The 22,456-nt window shown below is 41.5% G+C and overlaps 1 protein-coding gene across 2 annotated transcripts in view; it reads right to left on the reverse strand.

Moving 5' to 3' along the window:
• Positions 1–20,174, reverse strand: part of FHIP2A (FHF complex subunit HOOK interacting protein 2A) — a 33,661-nt gene extending 13,487 nt beyond the window's left edge. The window contains exons 1-10 of one of the 2 annotated variants that reach the window (XM_062496386.1): positions 20,130–20,174; positions 12,210–12,288; positions 10,164–10,333; positions 7,934–8,038; positions 7,463–7,585; positions 2,857–3,141; positions 1,803–1,999; positions 503–617; positions 322–398; positions 27–219 (exon numbers count right to left, since the gene is read on the reverse strand). In XM_062496386.1, coding sequence (XP_062352370.1) covers positions 27–219; positions 322–398; positions 503–617; positions 1,803–1,999; positions 2,857–3,141; positions 7,463–7,585; positions 7,934–8,038; positions 10,164–10,333; positions 12,210–12,288; positions 20,130–20,174 — 1,389 coding nt within the window. Of the gene's footprint in view, positions 1–26; positions 220–321; positions 399–502; positions 618–1,802; positions 2,000–2,856; positions 3,142–7,462; positions 7,586–7,933; positions 8,039–10,163; positions 10,334–12,209; positions 12,289–12,642; positions 12,684–20,129 lie in introns of those variants that run through there. The other variant, XM_062496387.1, reaches the window with a different exon arrangement.
• Positions 20,175–22,456: the final 2,282 nt, after the last annotated feature.

The raw sequence follows: 22,456 nt of genomic DNA on the forward strand, positions 1-22,456 counted from the left end.
CATTCCTGTGTCAGATCAGCCCTCACCTCATCAGAAATGTGATCACAGTGCTCGATCAGCCTGTGTCGCAATGGATGCCTGTTGATGTCTGCCAGTGTTTCTGGCTCTCTGTGCTCTCCAAGTATAAAATACACCAGCTCCTGCAGCAGGACATCCGAAGTCACCTGACGAACAATGCGGTGCAATAGCGCAGTTGACGTGAGGATTCCAATCTCTGAACTGAATGAAACATTTTCATATCAGATATGAAGTGGATTTCCACCCCCCAAAACCCAGCCTGATTCAGATTCTGTTCTGCTTGTCTTGTAGGATGCTACTCACGTTTGCATCAGCTGAGGTTCCATAACATCAATGAAGAATCGTTCCCGCACAGCTTTTGCCATAGCAACAGCAGTCATCTGAAACAAAAGTAGAAAATGGTGTGTCTCAAACTCAAAGCTAGGAAACAACTGGAACTACTTATTTTCTGAATGTAATTGTATCATCTGAACACATTTCAAACCTTTTGTGCTTCTTTGATGAGTTGATCACAGTAGTCAAACCAAGAAAGAAACGAAATCAATGCTCTTTTCCCTGGAAAAGCAGATGCATCTTCTTTGTGGCTATAGGAATCCAAGCTAGAGCACAGAGAGAAAAAATACTTATTTAGTCTACAAGTAATTGAAGAATCTTGGACTCCATTCTTACTGAACCTAACAGAACAATTAATGACCTATTTGTAATGAAGGGAACATTTGAAAAGCTTTTCTGCCAGTCTTTATGGATCTGGCAGTGCCGTCACAACACAGGCACTCAGTGCATGCTAAAGGATACACAGAATGTACAGCACAGGAACTCTGGTTAAGTGTTTCTGGAGCCAGAAGGGAAAACTGATCACCAAGTCTCTTCTCCCAGGAAACACAGACCACAGAAAATGAATCAGTAACACCTGTAGTCACAGAACCATAAAATGAAGGCAATTGTTCTTTACTCTAAGCGACCTCAGGCAAGTCAACCAAAACCACACCGTGTATACCTGAACTAACTTGTATCTTTCAGAAAGAAACATCTATCTCAATTTAAGGGCTCTGAGGAATAACAAACACATCACCTTCTTTGGTAAAAAACACCACTGTTTATTTATCCCACAATTTAAAGTTGTGGGTTTTCCCTTTCTAATTTCAAACTCCAATCACCAGAAATTCTGTTAGGCATTTTGCAAATACCTACTTTCAGTACTAACAGATTAGGAGCAATTCATAATAATGAAGGCAGAGTGGGGAAGATAAGTATCTTAAGAATCTAAATTACAAGCAGTTAGGATAACAGGCATGTATCTTTTGCTTCATGATGATGACTTGTTCAGTAACTCTTTCCTTCTTCTTTTTTGCTGCAAAAATTTTGCAACAACATCCTGTTAACAAATAGACCCTTCCTGCCCCTTGCAGCAGCTTACAATGCCCACTGTGTACAGTGAGGAGTTCATGCTTCCTAAATCCTTGACATCTTCTTGAGAGTACAATTTATACCTAATACTACAGTGACACCACTATAAACTGCTGATGCAATCCAGTGGAAAAACTTGACCCCTGAGGAATCTCTGCCAGGGACTGGCAGGCAGACCTGGCCCCATGTCAGAAATCACAGGTACACTCGACACCCTAAGTGCACCACTGTGCTGCAGCTCTATCTCAGCTCTACCCTTGAGGCTTTAGCCTGTCTGTGTGGGGGAGTATTTTATACACATTATCTACCTATCAAATTAGTTTCAGGGAAGGGTGTAAAGTCACTTTGAGTATTAAATACAAAAATAAAATTCTTACCCCCAGTTAATTGCCTCCACTGTTTCAATGTCTAAGGGATCCAGTGACTGAGGCAAGGCTTTGTAGAGGGTGGCCAGCCTGTCTGTCAACAATTCACATAAACAAGTGCTTTGAGTCAGGCACTTGGCAGCTGCTGGCTCTGGCAAACTCACCAAAAGCATGAGACCTTCACAGGCCTTCACTGCTATCCGGCCGTCCTGGCAGAAGGGCATGGAAGAATTAATCAGAGGGTGAATGAAGGTCACTGGAAATCAAGAAGCAAACAGCCCCCAAATAAACCTCTCCATTCCCCCACAGTGACTGAATGCATTTATTTTTGTTGCCTTTTCAGTCATTAACTCTAGTGAATTTGCATGCTACAAAATAAAGATTTTACACACCTGATTTTGTGTGAAACACAAGAATGCCAGCTGCAACCTTCCAGCTGACAGAACTAGAGCTGTAGGACAGCTTGAGACCAAGATACTAAATCCTGTAAACTACTCATGTAACAATAATGAGCTACAGTGGAAGACTTGCTTTCTGCCTCCAGCACTGCTGCAGTAATTATAGGCTTACCCAAACCTCTTCTAAATTTTCTGAAAGAATCTAAGTCTGAATTTGAGGATTGAGCTGAGTAAGACATACAGCAGGCTTTTTAAAAAGAAAACCCACTCCTAGAGATAGCTCAGTGCCATTACAAAGACAGTGGGTTTGGTTAAGTCAGAACAACTGAAGGCAGTTTTAAAAACATTATCTTGTGGCATATTTCACTTTCTGTTTATCCTTATGTTATTCTGTGAAACATACAGCACCCTATACAAGTTTCTTTAAAAAACCACTTATATTACCATCAACAAGCTTAGTATTAATTTTCTAAAACAGTATTTTTACTTTAATCTGAATTTTCAAAGAAAACCACCCATTTACAAAAAAATGCCTGCAAAAACCCTCATTTCACTTTTTATAGCTAAAATGCAGTGTGTTTATTCACTCCCTCTGCCCACTTCACACAGCATCCAACTATTTCATTTTATCACACTGATGGAAAAAAACAAAAAAAACCCCAACTCACAGGACTTTTAGTGAGGTTTAGTAGAGAATTCACTAAATTATAGTCTTGATTTGGACAAGTAGTGGAGGACTCAGGTGATGATGTGACATTGAGTTCATCCAGACTGAAAGAGAGCTCCTCTGCCTGCTGTGGGAACTCATCTTCCTTCTCCATGTGCTCAGCCCCAGCAGCACCAGGCATTTCCTCAGGCTGCCCTGTGTCTGTTGTCATGGACTCCTGGTCCTTCATCATGTCTTCTGTGATTACACTTGCTGATCCTTGGAGAGCCATTGCTTTTAACTTATTCTGCAAAGCATTTTTTGGAATTACACAGCTGAAATTACTGTTCATACTGAAGCAGGAGTTTACTAAAAGCAATTTTTTTTAACAGCAACATTTGAAGTAGTCAAGGCTGGTTACAGTAACCATGCAAAATGTAAAGGGCTGTGGGAGAGTGGGTGTTTTATAAACCTAGGACACTTAAATCTGCTTAAATTTCTCTTAAGCCCTATACGTTTGCTTCAAGGCTGAATATGCCATTTACAAAAGGACAGCAGCATTTTCTTTGACTGAAGGCAAATATTCACCTGATTTGGCCACGATTTGTTTACGTTTATCTTATGGCACCTTTAGAACTTAGCACTCATTATAAAACATTCCTTTCTGTGTCAAGGCCTCACATTCATCTAATGTCTGAAACAGTATTTCCAGTTGGAATCACACAAGTAAAATAATTCTAAATTCCTTGATATTTTGCTTTCAACAGGAAAGGGAAAGAAACCCCTTTTCTGACAGCAGAGTACTCTCAAATTGTGTTTCTCAGGAAGAAAAAATTGAGTAGATTGAATGGACAGAAGATATTAGAAGTTAGCACTGGACACTGGATACTCTAAAAGGTCACTTACTGGAAGCTCCAAACCATCTCTGCTTTGCCTGAAAAAAGGCAACCCACCTGTCTTCACATAAATCTGTCTCCAGTACATAAAAAAGCATTTAAATTTGTGCTCTGTAATACCATGAAGAAACTCACAGAAAGGCAAGAATCCAGTGTTCTTCTGGCATAAGGGCAGGTGAAGAATACCTTATTGGAATCATAAATTAGAATGCAGCACAAGACATTTCCTTCAAGTGAGAACTGTAGTGAGATTATAAATCCAAACAGTTCCCTTCTCTATGATAACACCAGAATTACTATAAATATATCTCAAGCATTAATAATTTAAAAGACTAACCATTTGGGGTTAATGTATTTTAGGACAGACAAACCAGCAGGGACTGAGTACATGTCAGGCAGCAAACTGGAGAGCTGCTGTGAACACTTGCTCAAGTGCCGTGCATTCATTGTGGGGAATTTGCACTGGGCATTCTGATGCACTCACAGAACCAATTCCCCGGAGAAGCAAACCAGTGGTAAAAGTAGCAGACTGCATGCTATAAAACAAGGATGATCTTTGAATGCAGTAGAAAAATTACTGCTTCAATATAGTTTTTGGGGTTTTTTGACAGCATGAAAAGCGCAAGGCTGGCAAAGCAACAAAAAGGTGTCTGTCTGAACCAAGTTTGTCCATCACCAGAGCTTCTGCAGTCCTTCAGTATCGTCCCACCTTCCTCATCAATACACAGAAATATCTGTATCACAACAGTGACCCTTGCACATAAAGGCTGGAACATTTCAATCCTGCACTTTGCACTGTTGCTGGCACCACTCAAGCTGCAGGCAGGGCTGTTAAAGGGAAAAGCTTTGTTTTTTTTGAAAACCGGGCTATATTCTGTAAAATACTTATTTTATCTTAGAGTGTCTTAGTACTTAATGTCTAGATTCTTCTGCCATTTGAAAGGCCACTGTTGATTTAGCTAAGGCAGTGATGAGTGAACTAACATATATAAATGCATGAATACCCCTAGAAATGTGTCCATAGCTCATTACTCTAGCCTTGGCAGGTGACACAAAGCAATTTGTACATTGAACAACACACAGGCAGAATCTTTGTGTGTATTTAAGCTTCCTATTGTTTAATCATGCAGTTCTGCAGCTCAGCTGCTCACCTGCCTCCTGCAAAGGTGCAAAACAGGATCCTGAATGACCTAATAGAAAAGGTTAAATGAAACACATATTCAATGCTTTCTAAACAAACTACTCGTGAATTCAGCATTAACAAAGACCAGGCAATATAAAAACCACACGTTTGTATTTTTGCGATCTGTAAACATCAGTTTTAAAATCTGTGGTGGATGATGCCATGTCTGAATTCTGACAGATTTAAAAAGAGTTCTATGAAAACATCAAGTGATACCACAGTTAATGAGAATCTCTACTTGATTTGTGGTGAGAAATCAAAGGTGGTAATTCATAGTACTGAAAGTAGAAGTGAATAGTAAAACCGTTGTTCATTCTATAAAATGAAGGTACAACTAGTTAGCTACTATATTAGAACATTTTCAAGGTCTCAAGACCAGAAATTAAAGCACACAATTAAGTGTCCCTTTGCCAGAAACAATCAATTGCAAGGAATATCTCACCTAAGATGGGATGAGATGAGGCAAGTTTACTCTATAACGTAACTGCAGTAGATGTGATAAACATTACAATGTATCTTATCTCTGCATAAGAACTAGGAAAACTCAGTTTAAAAAAAAAAGGAATACATTAATACTAAAACAAATAGGTAAATAAATAAATAAATAAATAAATAGTATAGGGACCCTAAAATTTTTAAAAGTAGAACTAAGTTCTTCAAGTCCTTATTTCCACAACAGACATAACTTGCCCAAGTGATACACTTAATGTAGGCTTATTGGTTAAGCAATATAGGTGAAAGATTTCATCTATATTGATTAACCAACATAATATAATAATATATATATATAAAATATACAGAATTTAAAATATAAACCAGCATTCTATCAACAAACTATTTGGTATGGAATCATACAAACGTGAGTTTGCATACACTCACTGTTTATGTGAGTTTATGGTTACGTTTTATGCTTTATGTTATAAAATCCTGTATAAAACGACTGGAAACAGTCAAAGAAGGAAGCAAAAATAACAGATACAAACACTCTGGAAAGATCCACTTGCATTCCATCTTATAAGTGTTGGAGATTGGAGATAAAAATGCCACACAGAATTCTGTAAATCTACCCTTTCATGCATTTGAAAGTGATTAAGTCACAACAGCACCTCTAAGAGGCCAAATGTGAACAACCAGAATATCCTATTCTAATGAAGCACAATTCTGCACCCCATATAACTGATATGGAAACAACCATCAAAAGTTGTGAAGACAAATGCTTTAGGCTACAAAACCTAGAATAATACTGTGAAGTAATTGGAGCTACAAAAAAATGTTTGTCAGCTTGCCCTAAGTCCACAGCCAGCATTTTGTGAAACTAGAGACCCCTTTGAAACTTGAAATCATCTGTTTCTCCATGTCTGTTTTTTAATACTGGAATCTTGCTATTTTGGGAAAGAGCACTATTAAAGCGGGACAAAACACTTGAGGTTCTTGTAACTGGGGATCTCAGGTTTGATTGCAAGGGCACTATTTAAGAGATTTAAACCATACAACTTACACAAATAACACTGAAAGTAAACCTGGTTTAGAATTCCACCATATTTTGCATGTAATATATACAGTAGTTTGCTTCTGAGTGCTTCTAATGTTTAAACATTAACTTCTCAATCCTCATACCATTTCTGCTGCTTGTACAACTACAGTGGATAAAATGGCAATCAGGATAATACTTAATTAAGGTAAAAATAAATACAAGATGGATTCTTTACCACTGACATGTAAATGATAATCACATACTTAATGGAAAATAACATCTTTTTTGCAGTTTAGCAGCCTCTGCTGTCACAGATCTTGTTTGTGGAAAGCTTGTAAAATAGTCCTGAAGGAGTATTTTTCAGCAAAGTATCACATACTTTAATTAGAGACTGTGTCACCATAGGAAACAGCAAAGTGGAAGCAGAAGGCATTTCTAAATGGACTTTTATAAACCAATTTTTTTTAATGCTCCTTCTAAGTAGGAACTGAAAGTCAGTCTAGAAACTGTTTATCCTCCCACTCTGATTTCATAATGCCACATGTTAAAGGAGGCAGTAAAGACACTTACAGGCTGTCATACAGATAGAAGATGGTGTTGTATTGTAGACTGTGGGCTGGCATTGCAGCTCCAACATATCTGCCACTACCAAATAAGGGTCCAATCCTGGAGGACACACAGCAACTTGCAGGGTTTCAGTGCCCCCTGCAATCTGTCCCTTGGTCTTCCTTGGGATGACAAAACAACACTGGAAGGCCAAGGTCTCCCTCACACAGTGTTCTACACTGCAATTCATATCCCTACTCTGAAGGCACTTTCATTGCAAGGAAAAAGGACCTTGGGCAGGTGTATTAGTGAGCCCTGAATGAAATTCTTGTAGAAACCAGACGTATAAAGTATCTGGGAGGGAAAAAAAAAACTCCAAACAACAAGACTTCTAATACCACAGGATAAAAAAATAAGAGATGGAATGAAAACTGAGCTATGAAGCACAGTGTGACACCACCAGTTCTCCACTAAATTTTGTATATGACACAGTAAATACACCTGTAAAATTTTGAATTGATTTACTCACCTCAAGGAAGAAGTTGACCAGGTACGGATCCTGTTTCAGCTTTGCACATACTATACAGAGAAACTGAATTTCTTCATTTTCTGTTGGTGTTGCCAGAACCTCACCACACAGCCTGATTAGTTTCTGTCACATAAAGTGAACAATTTAGACAGAAAGTTATTGCTGTTCCAGGAATAATAGACTGAATTATTTTTATATTTACACACTGCAATTGGGTAAGAGTATTGACTGGAACATTTGCTCTGGATTTAGGCTGCTACGAACAAATCATCTTTATTATTATGACTTGCATTGCAGTGGCAGTCCAAGGCTCTAATCATCAGCACATTAAGAAAAACCAAACCTGATATGGCACCCAAGCAATTTCCTTAATTCACTTGATAGTAGAAGAATTTAAGATAACATTAGCTACAGCAGAATAAAAGAAACTTGTCATGCAAAAATATAGTTTACTTAAAATCTGAACAGTACCTGCACTGGCCTATGTACATTTATGTGGGGAAGAAGAGGTTGCTGTATTCTTCCAAGAAGTTTGGTATAAAAAGCGAGAACTTGCTGTTTCATTCCTGGAGGACACTGAAACAAAAAAAGATGAACAACAACAAAAATACAATAAATGTGGACCAATTCCAGATGTAAATTTTTCACTCAGAATGGCTAATTAAACAGCAATAATTTAACCAAAAGTGTTTTTTACAAAATCATAATCTGTTAACATATTATTTTTATCAATATTAACAGAGATCAATTAAAAGTGTTGCATCTCATTACTGTTTTCTTTCAAATTATTCATACTTTCAGTTAATTGCTCTAGGGCAAACTTCCACCAATCTTACCAGAAAATATTCCGTATCATTACAGTGATAAGGGGAAATTAACTTGAAATTAATTTGCTACAGGTCAGATGTCTTTTAAGGTACTGTGCCATAAAATCCAGCAACTCAGTGATACATACAAATGCAGAATGATAAACTATAAAAATCTTAATACCTACAGAAGGTTTCTTAAAGTCATTAGCAATTAACCTTAGCAGCTAAAGCGTTTATAAATGCACAGATGGCCCAGGACAAGAGAAAGGTGTTGCTTTCCCTGAACAGAATATAAATCACAAATATCTGTGGAACATGCAGACCCTTGTTCTGCCGTCCCTAATGCACCACATCACATGAAAGAACTTCCCTATCTCCAGGAGATCTGGTGGCCTGTGGGCCTTTATTTCCCCAAACTAATGTGTTCTACATGCTAATAAATGCTGTTAATTTTAATACACATAATTTCCCTCATCAGGTTTCTGCATGTCTGAATGCAGCTGAGGTGGCAACAGCCTAACCAGGCCCTTCTTTCTAAGTAATTATCTCTAGATTTTTAATCCCTATTCATTGTTGCGTTGTCAAGGAATCCTTTGAACAGAGTGGCAAAATATGTACCATCAGGGCACATCCACAGTAATGTGGTAAGTGTAACAGTGCTGGGAAAGGGAACTATTCAGATTGCACCAGATCTTTGCAACATCTTGCAGGCACTGAACTGTGTATTTACTTCAGATGTATCAACTCACAAGTGGCAAAGTGTAAAACAGGCTGTACAAGAATTGCCTGTACAGACATATTTGTATGAGTACAGAGTGACTTCTCTCAACTCTAAGAAACACACTACTAATTACCCGCTTCACATATGTCACCATTTCATCTTGGTTTCTTGACAACATTCAGGGATTACTGAATGAGCCATATTTCCGAGCCAGTATCTTTAATACAGCAGTGTTGTGGTTTTAAACCCAGCTGGAGCAGGTACTTTAGCCTGACTGTAGGACAGCTGGTACAGTAACAGGTACTGCAGATCTCTGACTCTTCCAGAGCAGGGAGCATCTCAGGCTCAGACAGCCACGGTCCTGTGCTGCCTGTTTATGTAAAATCGATCAAAAACTCATGACCATGTGTAAAAGACTGACTGAGAAGGAAACCCTGGAGAGCTCCATTAACCCTTGGAACAGAATAAACCATGCCTCCCTAACTGCATCTGCACTGTGATACAAAATGTTCTACCGCAAGGGCTGCCAAGCTAATTCACCTCATGATTCACCCAACCCCACACATTTTAGCTCAGAAGTCTGCCAAGAAACACAAGGATGGACCAAGACCACAAAGGTAACTTCATGTGCTCCACAAAGCAGACATGAAGAACCAGACAACACTGCCAAAGTACAAAAGCTGTCTGGGGATCAACTCAAATTAATGCTTTCTGATACCTAAAGTCTTTCAGAGCAATAGCTCAACACACTCAGAAAAACTGATTGAAAATTTGTATTTAACACAGCACTTTTCACCCAAGAATCCCCCAACATTTACGAAGGACAGAGAGGGATAATACTGTCTTGTATTGCAGCCAGAAAAAACTCTAGACAGAAGAAAAATGTTTCTCCTGCTTCTAGTTTCACCATCAGCATTATCAGAATGGTGAGGCTCAGGGTTCTGTCTCAGCCAGCACCTCAGGGGTTGTCTCACCCTGATCACACCTGTAAAAGGTTGTTATTTGTAATATGCTGGTAATATGTTAATATACAGTGGTATATTTGTAATATAAGCAAGCAGCTCTTTGCTAGAGTTCAGCGTCCCACACTACCACCTACTGTAGAACTTCAGTCTTTATCACAACTAGGAGCTCACACTAGAGATCATCTGTTCTGCTGAGAGATACATACATCAGCTTTTCCTAGTGTGTAGAGTGTCTCCAAAATCTTGTGATGTAGCAAGTATTCCATACATGGTCCTGTTTCGCCTGATTCCCTCTCATTTTCTTCTTGAACTAGAATATCCAACATCTGCTCCAGGTGAGAGGGAATGTTGGTATCAGTCACAGGAGCTTTGTCATCTAAATAAAATAAACAGGCAATTAAGAATGATTTTAAAATTGCTCTCATATTTAAGTTCAGTTCCAAATTTAAGACCTATAAACATGACATCCATTTAAATAACTCTATATACAGCACAAATTTTTAACTTGTCTTAACAAAAACTTTCAGAACTTTATCTGAACATGTACACTGGAATATGTATTGGGCAGATATCTGACCTGCAAAAGGTAAAGTGTCAAATTCAAAATGTGCATTAATTACATGGTCAAAAAAGGAAAATTTCTACTGCAAGAAAGCAAGCCAGGGAAAGAAAGGTACAACTCTCAAACTTCTGTTTAGTATGCACTAGGTCTTGATAACTACCTCTTTGACCCTACATACAGTGTTCTCAAATCTGTGAATGGCCTCTAAGATCAGCTTAATTTACAGCTGATCAGTTCCTTTATAAACTAGGTAACTAAATGAATGGCTTTTCAGCTGATAACAACAAAGAAAATTCAAACCCTATGCTGTTTATTCTCCAAAAGCTTTTAAATTTCTCTTTTGTACTTTCAGCATTGAAATAGAATATTGTCAATCTTTATGAAGGAAAGGGTAGGATGTTGATTTTATTATATTAAAGTCATGAAACTGCAGTGGATTTATGCCACTGGCAGTAGGAACTGGTATTCACATATTCTAGAACATATCCACCCAGGAAGATTTTCCCCTTATTTTTTCAACTGAATTCTACTTGAACAACTATCCTAGGGAAATGGTTACTACTGTTTACACAATTTTCTAAAAATAACTTGTCACTTGCATGCAGCTGGCAACAAGGATCACACAGGAAAACTGCCACGTCAGAGTGATTTTGGTCTCTGCCACAACCTCCAGTTAGCCTGGAGTGTTCTGCCTGAATTTCCTATACATAATTCTGCTCCTACTGCAGAGGACAGAAATACATCCACCAAGTGGAAGATTGTTTTTCAACAGACTTCTGAAACTCTGGAAGAGAGGTCAGCTTTTATTCTGCTCCACGTCACTGCAGGTGTCAGTTTTCCCTGCCACCCTGTCATTTCCACCTTTGGAAACATCACACAGTGTTCCAAAAGATGGGTATTTGGAACTAAGGGTCATGTTGCAGTTTTATGAGTAAATATTGATATAAACAAGATCATCAGACACAAACACAGATTCAACAGCTCTTCCAGCAGAAGGTGAGAACCAATATGCTTGAGGAAAGCATGGCAACATTCAATTTTAAAACATAATTGTTTCATAACTAGGTCCAAAATTAAAAATTTACAAGCTGCATAATTATTGAAAAAAAACCCAACAAACCAGGGAAGAGTTTAAAAACAAAGCAACTACAACCATATTTCATCATAATATCCATTTTTAAGAAGAGCAGTTTAACATCTGAGTAAGGTTTGACAAAACTAGTTGTCTGTGCTATCAAAATACCCTGAGACAAGACACTAAAGCAAAAAATAATACTTAGCACATGGAATCCATCTGTGTCTGGTAAAATCTATGACCACAAAATTATTTTTGTTAAAATCTTGCAAAGAAAAAGAAAATCCCCAGTGCAAAGCAACAGAAATGCTAACAGCAGGGACTGCATTTCTGCAGCTGTCTGTTTAGATTAAACAGAGTATGTGAAGGCAGAAACTGGGTCAGATGTAAAAAAGGTGCAGTTCTCTCCATGGTACTCAGGAAAGACTTCAACCATTTTTCATGCCTACTTTTACAGGTGGAAGTACATTATATTTTTAATTACTAGCTATTATTGTTGGTATTTTGATTAAAGACATGGCTCATTTTAGTATTTCTTAATATATAAAAACACTGAAATTGTGAATTCTAGTTTCCACAATAAAAAGACAAACCCAGAGTGCTTTCTTCTTTTACCTGAGGTCTCTATGTAGTAATGTGTGATTGCTTTCCAGTGGTAAACAAAATCTTCTTGTAATGGAAGGGAAGGTGCGAGCTATGGGGGGAAAAAAAACAAAAACCAGTTAGAAATGGAATTAACATACTTGCTCAGAGCTTCAATTCAATTTTATCTTATACTTGGAAGTAAAGTGCTGCAGACAGTGCTACAATTGCTACTCTCTGCTCTATTACCTTTAACAAGGACTAAATTCATTATTCATGGCTGAGCCCCATGCCACAACGCCTGCCTTGTAAACATCAGTAATAATCTCTGTGATGTCTCTATCACCAGACAATCTATTTGAAGCAACAAAAGCAATTGCTCCTACAGCAAAGCAACACTAGAAATGTACGTTTGTATTGTTCAGACCACGGTTTTGTCCTGTAGGAAAAAATAAAGCTCTTTTACATCTGGTCTTGATGCCTTCTTCCTTTTCTGTATACGCTGTTCTCTTCTCTCCGTCTGCTCCCTTAAAAATACCAATTAGTTGCTTCATCCAGTTTTTTGCCATGCCTTTTTTCCTGTTAGCCACAACTTCTTTTAAAAGATCTTTGTTCAGTTTTAAGGTTGGGTCTGAGGTTTTTTTTAGGCCCATACCCAAAGCTTGACTGGTTGTTTTTTTTTCTTTTTTTTTTTCTTTTTAAACAAATATGTTTCTCATTTCATTTCTGCAGGAAAAAGATGTTTCTTCTTTACTGGAGGAGTTTGGTATGACTGGCTGGGTGTGAGCAGCATCCAGGAATAACATCATGCAAGAAGGAAACACAGCCCCCCACGAAGTCGCCATCAGCACTGCTCCTTCCTCACTGAGACACAGGTGGCCTGTGGCCCATTACACCACAGGCAGCCTGTGGAAAAACAAAAGGACCAGAATAATTTCACCACTCTGCTCTCCAAAGTGAGAGCTGAGACAAGCACTGAATTTGTGCCCTTGCATGTTCTGAGCTGGTAAAATCAGGAACCCTATAGGGAAAACCCCAATCATTCAGTAAGTCACATGAGGCCTAATCCTACTTGCTTGAGGCTTTTTTTTTTTTGGACCAAAATAGGGGATTATCACTTGACAGGATGGCAGCAATGAGCCCTGTGGGCAAACAGAAAGAATCCCAAGTATAAACTGGTGTGTCTGTTTTGGAAGGATAAGGAATTGAACCATCCTGACAGGATATGGAGACCAGTCCTTCACAAAATCTCAGAGAGGCTGAAGTTGGAAGGGGCCTCTGGAGACCATCCAGTTTAGTCCCCCTGCTACAGCACAGTCACCCAGAGCTGGCTGCTCAGAAGCATGTCCAGATGGCTTTTGAATATATCAAAAGGATGGAGACTCCACAGCCTCTCCAGGAACCTGTGCCAGGGTCAGTTAACCTCACAGGGAAAGGTTAACTAAAGGAAGTTTTCTTCCCAGGAGCTACAGATACCACATTTGAGACAAATAACTCTGAACTCCTCTAGTCTGCCCACAGTGTCTAAAATGTGCTGGGCTGTCTCAGTTCTTGGGCAAACAAGGGCTCAGGGCTCATACGGTCTTTACTGGATGGCATTGGTCTCTTTGAAAAAGCCCTGGATGTTTGCAACCTCAGTCTTTTCTTTGCCTTGAATTTAATGACACTTAAATTTATCTTGGTAAAGTTGTAAAGCCATAGTATAAGACAAGCATGCCATGCCAAGATCAGTGTAATGTTAATTGTTAATGGCCCTTTGCACACAGGACTTTGAAACGCAAGACTCTGGAAAAGTAGTGGTGCTTGGCAACTATCTCTGCCTGCATCCCGGGTGGAAATGTGCCCTTGGAAATGGCAACCAGGAAATCAAACTGACAGTGCTTATCCTCTCCCTGATAGGCTGTGCACTCACTGAGTCTTCCTGGCTGGGCACTCAGAGCAGCACATTAGCACAACAGCTACTACAAAGTATCTGAACCCTGCACAAAACCAGTTTATTTTACTGTGACATTTACTAGGTTATTGAAATTCAGAAGAACTGAGCACATGATATTGTGTATCATGCTCTGTATGTCACACTAGCTGCACTAGATGTGTATTTCAAGCAATGCAATGATTATTTCTGTAAAAAAAAAAAGCTGTATCAAAACCTCAACACCAGCTGATGAATAATCCAGAGACAACTTTTGAGGAACACAGGCCTCTCAGAACACTCTATTTCCAAAGTAACATATGATAGATAACATTAAAGATTTATCCTTGGCTGATGTGATTTTCCTCTCCACTTCTTCTCATCTCATCTGCCTCAAGATTAATTTAGTGCCTCTGAGCAGTGCCAGGAAAAGGATTTCAGTTCTCAGCACTGTCAATAATTTATACACCATGAGAGAGAACTGTGGATATAGACATTCTCCATCCCAACAAATGCCTCTAGGGACTCTTCTCAGAGGTGAAAAAATAATTCAGGGGTAGGTCCTGCCCTTTCCAATTAAAATGCCCAGTGATTTCAGAGTCTTCTCTGATCAGGACTGCAAGCCAGGCTTCGGAAACAGAGATAACATTAGCATATGTGTGCACCTGGGCAGTGCAGCCTATTGGGAACACACCGCCAGCACTGCCACCAACCCGAGATGTAAACCCAGGCAAGATTGAGGCGTTTCCTGATCAAAAAATCCAACAAAAATGCACAAGAAAACAAACAAACAAACAAAATAAAGCAAAGAAAAAAACAAAAAACAAATAAACAAAAAACCCTCAAGCAATCCTCTTAACTTAGTTATTCAGACATGAAATCAAGATAAAGAGCAAGACCAAGATACCAGCTTATAGGTATACAATGCCAAGCATTAAGAAACTGTAACACTTGGCTTGACATGCTTTAACCCTACTAGGACAGGTAGCACTAAGTGAGGTTATAGTTTCTATTTTAGGATGCTATCAGCTAAGATGGAATACATGTTACAGCAGTCAGCCTGAAAAACCACTTTATTATGTAAATACTCCTACTTGTATGGAGATTCTGAAGCAAACCAGAATTCCTTGTGAAGGCCATTAATTCCTGCTACTTGTTTAATTTGAAGAATACCTTAAAAATGCAGTTATTTCTCATTATTGCAGCAGCTGGTTAGGGCACAGTGCTAATAACACCAAGGTTGTGGGTCTGATCCCTGTATGACCCATTCATTTAAGAACTGGACTCGATGGTCTCTGTGGGTCCCTTCCAACACAGAATATTCTGTGGCTCTGTAATTAATCTTGATGTACTTAAATATGTTCTTAGTGATTCTTAATCTCAAAGTGAAGTTCTCCTCCTCTGGGGAAAAAACTGCCCATGATTTTCAAGCCTGCAGTGTAGGTGTTGGTATACGAAATAACTAAAATTCACTCAACACCACTGAACTGCAGCCCACTGGAGCACCCATTGACCAGCAAGATCTTCCATCTGGTGCCCAGCTCCAGCAGCTGGGTTTCCTGGGAGAGAGCTGAATCTAACATATGCTGCCTTACCCTTCTGGTGACAATATGTAACAAATAATCACAGCCCACTCCTTTCAGGAAAAGTGCTGTTCTCAGGAGAGCAACAGATCTTTGACCAGAACTACAGTCTGCTCATGACAAAACCTGTTCAAAATACAATTCCACGTGGTTTTCCAAAGCACACAGAATTCATGTTTAGGTGGAAAAAAATAACATAAAGAGCAAAAAAACTTATATATATGCATTATTTAACAGCAATTCTTTTGTGCATGTAAAAATCATTGTCATATTTTTATTGCGTGCTTTTCAAAAGTGCAATTCAATACTGGAAAGGATGGAAACATCAGAAGCTGGTGATATGCCTCAATATCTTTATGGCAAATTCACAAAGGAAAGAGAACACTGTATAAAAAAATAACAGGTCCTGCTGTCTGGTCAGATGCCAGAGTAAAAAAAAAAAAAAAAAAAAAAAAGAGAGAGAGAGAGAGCGAGAGAGAGAGAGCACAGAAACTGGGTCAAAGAGAAAGGAAAGGGAAGTGCATGCACACTCCCCAGACTGACATAGTTACTTGATGTTTTTCTTCAGTCTTACTTCTGTACCAGTGTGAATTATCTGAGAGTAAAAAAGGATTAATGCTTGAAGGTTTACTTGATCTGCAGTTGATGAATGCACAGAATTTATAATGGCCATTGCTCTCACATATAAAATTAAGACTGCACATGCTTGCAAGTCATGCACTAAATTTTTTAATCTAATTTGTTAATACCAGCACAACATTAAAACAATGAGTAATGTAAGGTCACTACATCAAATAAAGTGGGTTAAAGAGGAATAAATTCCGCTCTTATCTGTTACACAGTTCATGATTTTGGAGCACTGCATGTACCAAGTGACTTGGTTTCTTTCAAAACTGAGTTTTGCTTCAAAATATGAACAGAAGCTACCAGTATCAGAGATACAGTGGAGTAACGGGCTGGTAGAGAGGGGATCTCAAGAATGTGCAGCAGGCACCAAAATCTTCATTCAATTGCATGGTACAAATATTCCTGTTTGACAGCAAACTGAAACATTCAAGCCAACCAAAATTCTATTTTTCCTTCTAGGTACACAGCTCAAAAACATCCTTTGAATTGAGTATTAAGGTGAAACATCCAAAAGCCCAAATCAAACACAAATGAAAGCCCTCTGAACCCTGAGTGGCCACTTCACAGACAAGCTATTTTGTCTAGGGAAACATGAGTGAAAAGCACAAGATGAGAGAAAAATAAGTCTAACCTGCTGCTTTGTTATTGTACACTACATTTTGTTGTTGCTGACAATGTAGTGCTCATGGATAGCCCTTTGGGATGAAAGTATATCAGAAATGCATAGCAAAGAGAAAACATCTTGAGGACAAGCTATATATAAACTGTCACAGATTTAATATGAAACCCATGAAGCGACAGCATTTATATTCTGCCCTGAAGTAACAGAACCAAGACAGCAGTCCTATCCTCCAACACATCCAACTCAATTTAAGGATGCTCTGTTGGCAGGGTAACACAGTGGTGCTTGCTCATCTGGATGCAGCAGAGAAATCCAAAAATTGAAAAGTATCTAAAATATTGGCAGGACTGACGTAAGGTCAGAGGTGACAAAAAACCAGAATTCAATGGTAATGAAAATCAGAAATATGGTTTCAAACACTTGGGCAATTCAGTCAGAAAAGACTGAAAGTTTTGAATTATTCAGGCAGAATTACAGGATCACAGACAGATCTGGGTTGGAAGGGACCTTCCAAGTTCCAATCCCACTGCCATGGGCAGGACATTTTCTACTAGGCCATGTTGTTTTAAGCCCCATCAAGGCTAGTCCTGAACACCACCACAACCTCTCTGGGAAAAAAAAATCTTGGTAAGAAAAAACCTTAGTATGTTATGTTTGTCTCAAGCACAGTCCTGTCACAAGGGCAGTCATCTCAAGAGTGACACACTGACAACAAGTAAAAGGCAAATACTGCCATGTCTATCAGACTGTCAACCTTTGGAACTCCTCGTCAGAGTTCAGAGGGATGGCATATGGAGGGTAAGATAACAACGATTATCTAATAGCATGGGAACCCTTACTGTTTAAAAGCATCTCTCTAAAGTGGGCCCTGAGGCAGGCCAGGAGCATTATATAAGTGATGCGCAGGAAAAAGGACAGGGCAGAAAGGCTACCCAAACCATTTGGATTTAAGGAACTCCCACCTGTGAAACCTAAACCCAGGCTCTTCAAGTGTATTTAAGTGTCCAGCTCAGACAAAAACTGTACAGCTGCAACTCTACCTACTCTGGGGTAGGCACCCAAAACTTTGGAGAACTGATACCTTAATTACTAGTTCCATGGCTGATATTCAGGGTTAAGAATCCAGTTGAGGTTGCCCACATTATACTTACCCCCCAGCAAAAACAGCACAAAAAATGATGTTCCAAATTCTTTTGGTGCTGAAAACAGCAGGCAGCATTAAAGTGGACTGAGTTAATATTTAGTACTTCGAACAGTTTTCATTTTCCCATAGCAAAGCTATGCCGACCACATCTTTTTATTACAGGGAGAATGAAACAAAACCACATACAACCCCCAAACTGGATAAAAATTTATATTTCTCAGTTCTGTCTTTGTATTAGTGGGTCAAACTTAAAAAGTAAGAAACATTCTTAGTATCTTTCTGCTTTTGCAATTCCATGTTTCATTCCTAGTATGTGGTGCTTGGTATTTGTCACAATCCTGTCAACGCAATAGTGCAGTATTTATCAGGAGATCCACCACGATGGTGGTAGCAGGATGAGGCAATTCTAAACGGGACACCAGAATTGAGCAACGACAAACAGCATGTTGTTGGATAGCACACACTTGCAAAATGATGGTAACAATATGTTTCTGTACTTTTGTTTGGGTTTTTTAAATGAAAAAAGAGCGTCTAGTCCCTATCTCTACTTTTCTCCTGTTCCATTCAGCTAATTTGTTTTTCCTGTTTTTTACTGGATCTCAAATAAATGAAGTTATTTTTGTTTGGCTTTTTTTTCACACATCAATAATATAAATACTCTCCTAATAGTAATTTCTATTAGATCTCTTAAACTGGTAGGCCTGAAAGACCTTCTCCTCCACTCCTGTATCTCTCATTTCTTTTCCTTTTCTCTCAACTCTTATTCTGTTATTCAAAATGTGGCACAGTTTACCACAACAAACTTTCTTCAGGCATAGAATTAGGCAGCACTAACTTCTGCTTCCTCTCCAATGAAAGCACTGTCTATTGAAGGCATTCACATGTGGTCAGAATGTTTTCAAATAAAATATTTCATCATTATTTAAAACATTTATTTCCAAATGCCACTACACCATTAAAAAAGCAAACTACGAACCCACAATTAATGAATACACGCTTAACTTTTAAACCTGAATACTCCTGCAGCTACAGGCTCACACAGACAGGTATATATGCTCAAGTGCAGCATCGAAGCATACATTAATGCACAAAGGCTGCTCCTCAGATAAGGCAGGATTTGGCATGCAGCCTCTTATTTAAATCATTTGGACTTGGCACGCACGCTCTTTTTGCTACTATTTGAGCATTTTTAATTCAACACTTTCCACATTCACTTTTTTTCACTGCCGATTTTTATCACCTCCTTACACTCATGTCTCCTGGATGTGCTGGCTTACTGGGAGAGGCGCTGAAAGGCAGGGAATTACTACCAAGACCCCGCCTAAATGAAAAGCAAAAATTAAATGGAGTGGGCAGGCAGTGCCGAACGCGGCCTGCAGCAATGGCAGCTCGCGAACAGGCCCCGCTTCCCCTGCCCATCACAGCTGGGCGAGTCCCCGTCAGGGAACCTCGCTGCACACACAGCCCAGCGCCCTCGGCCAACCTGACCCCCACACACAATCATAAAATAAACCAGGGATGGAAAGCGTCGCTTTGAAATTGGCAACATCCCGCAGAAACACCGGTGACGGCGACTATAGTCTGCTGGTCAGGACGAGATGGAAATCCTGGGGAGTTTCCTGATTCTTCTCCTTTATTGTTTGTCTCGCTGAAACAGCCAGGCAACGGCCGGGTGAGGGCCGGGCCAGGGCTGCCCTCAGGCCCGGCGCGGGGCACCGGGGCCGGCAGTGTCCGGCGGTGACAGCCGGAGGCTGTGCGGGGCCCCCCGGGCTGCAGCCGCTCCCCCCTCTCTCGGCACCCCCGGCTCTCCAGGGCCGCGCTGGAGCGATTCGTTCCCTTCCCGAGCTCCCTCTGGGGCCCGCCCGGGCAGCTCGGCCTCCACCTCTCCGGCCGGCGGCGCGGCCGAGCCGGGAGCGGATGCGCGCCCTGCGGGGCCCCGCCGGCAGCAACGCCGGGGGCAGCGGGGAAGGGGCGCCGGGCCCGGTTCGAATCCCCTCCCCGCGCTCGGCGCCAGGCCCGGATCGCATCCCCGGCGCGGAGTGGTCGGGCCCACCGGCGGCCTTACCGCCTCCACGGCGTGCTGCAGGATGGAGGTGAACTTGGAGAACATCCTGTCCCGCGACTGCAGCAGCCGCTGCCGGGAGGACCTCGAGAGCTCCTCGATCCGCCGCCGCCGCCGCTCCAGGGTGAGGGCTGCATGCGGGGGCCTGGCCGCGGGGATCGGACGGGCGGGCGCCGGCGCTGCCTCTCGCTCCCCGGCGGACACCGTGGCACTGACACCGCCGGCTGCGCGGCGGCGGCTGCCGAGGCTCCGGGTGTCCTGCAGGGGCCGCCACCCCGCGCACGGCGCTCGGCCCCGCTGTACCCGGCCCGGCTGTGCCCGCCCCGCCCCGCTCCGCTCCGCCCGGCCCCGGGCGCTGCCCGCCGGGAGCGCTGCGTTCCCGCCCGGCCGGGCCGCTTGTGCCGGCCCCGGGGTGCGGGCGGGGCGGGACGCCGGTAGTGAGCGACGCTGCCGGGCTGCGAGCGCGCCGCTGGTGCCCCGAGGCAGCCTCCGCTTCTGCGGGCAGCTCCCGGGCAAGGAAGTGAATCACGGCCACAGAATGACTTAACGTTGAGATCATCGAGTCCAAGTTACGACCGAACACCACCGTGTCAACCAGACCGTGGCACTGAGTGCCGTGTCCAGTTTTTCCTTAAACACCTCCAGGATGCTGACTCCACCACCTCTCTGGGCAGACCATCCCAATGTCTAATCACTCTCTGTGTGAAGAAATTCTTCCTTATGGCCAACCCAAACCTCCCCCGGCACAGCTTAAAACTGTGTCCTCTTGTGCCACTGGTTGCCTGGGAGCAGAGCCTGACCCCCACCTGGCTACAACCTTCTGCCAGGACTTACAGAGAATTATAAGGTCTTCCATGAGCCTCCTTTTCTCCAGGCTAAACAGCCCCCATGCCCCTCAGCCACTCCTCGTAGGACTCATGCTCCAGACCCTTCCCCAGTTTCTTTGCCCTTCCCTGGACTAATTCCAGCACCTCAATATCCTTCCTGAATTGAGGGGCCCAGAACTGGACACGGTACTGGAGGTGTAGCCTCAGTAGTGATCAGGGCAGAAGGACAACCACTTCCCTGGTCCTGCTGGCCACACTAGTCCTGAGATAGGCCAGGATGCCGTTGGCCTTCTCGCCTACCTGGGCACACACTGTCTCAGGTGAGGGGAATGGGTGCCCACTTCTGCAGTCCCTGTGCCCGGTGACTGCCGTCAGGCTTCCTCAAAGGTCTCTGGGGTCCCTCAGAATTGTGAGGGTGGGCAGGTGGCTGCCTCCACCCTCCTGCTGGCATGGCATGGATATGGAGCCGCCCTGGCATGTGTGGCAAAAGGCTCAAGGAGCTAACTCTTCACAGAGCAGTGTAAGGGTGATGAACTCAGAAAGCCAGTGACAAGTTGTGGAATCAACATTGCTGAAAGTGTTAAAAAAAATGAGTGGACGTGGCACTTTGCAATATGGTTTTGTAAGCATAAGCATATTGGGTCAAAGCTTGGACAAATCTGGGAGGCCTTTTCCAAATGTAAATGATCCTGTCTTGCTGCTGGGTGAGGGGCTGGTGGCATGGGGGGTATGGTCCTTGCAAGGTACTACAGTTAAGAGGGCTGTGGCAATGTGCATATTGCCCATTTAACTGTTTCTTTGTTGGTTTTTTTCCCACACAGAGATAAGGAGACAAAAGAGAGCTTTATTTCACCTCCAAATCAAATACTTTAGAGAAAAAGATCATCCCTCCGTTTTGCAGTGCCACAGGAAAAGCAGAGGTAAAGTGGGGTGAGCAGAAGTTATACATGTAGCTGGAAAGCAGTATGATGTTTTGGGAAAGTGTTTGGACATTGGGAAAATTGATGTAGAACAGGATTGTTTTGGCACTGGGTAGCAGAGTGAAATGTTGGGAAGGTGATAGACCGGTATGGGAAAGAGAGGAGACCCTGTAGTACCAAATGAAGGAAAGCTCCCACATTAATTTTTGGAGAGGAATGAACACCAGCTTCCTCATATGCTAGGAGCATGCTGAGAGAGATGAACCAAAAGACATGACAAAACTACTATTTAACTGCTGTTCTTTAAATTGTGTCATCTGGGAAGTCCATGACGATGCTGTGATGAAATCTTACTAATGATTTTTCTGCACTGATTGTTGTTTGTGCTATACCCCTGTGCTTTGCAGGCATGGAGACCTACAGCCCAAATACTCCATGGAAGTAACTACTAGTTGTATGTGGACACCTTTATTGCAGTTGTTAAAGAGCAGAGCTATTTTCTTCTCAAAATACAGAAGTCCAATATGTCAATATCAATTTGAAAGGTATTTATGCTGGGTTTTTTAAATTCTGATTGTTCTCT

Source organism: Cinclus cinclus, chromosome 7 (genome assembly GCF_963662255.1).
Source record: "Cinclus cinclus chromosome 7, bCinCin1.1, whole genome shotgun sequence".
Lineage (NCBI taxonomy): Eukaryota > Metazoa > Chordata > Aves > Passeriformes > Cinclidae > Cinclus > Cinclus cinclus.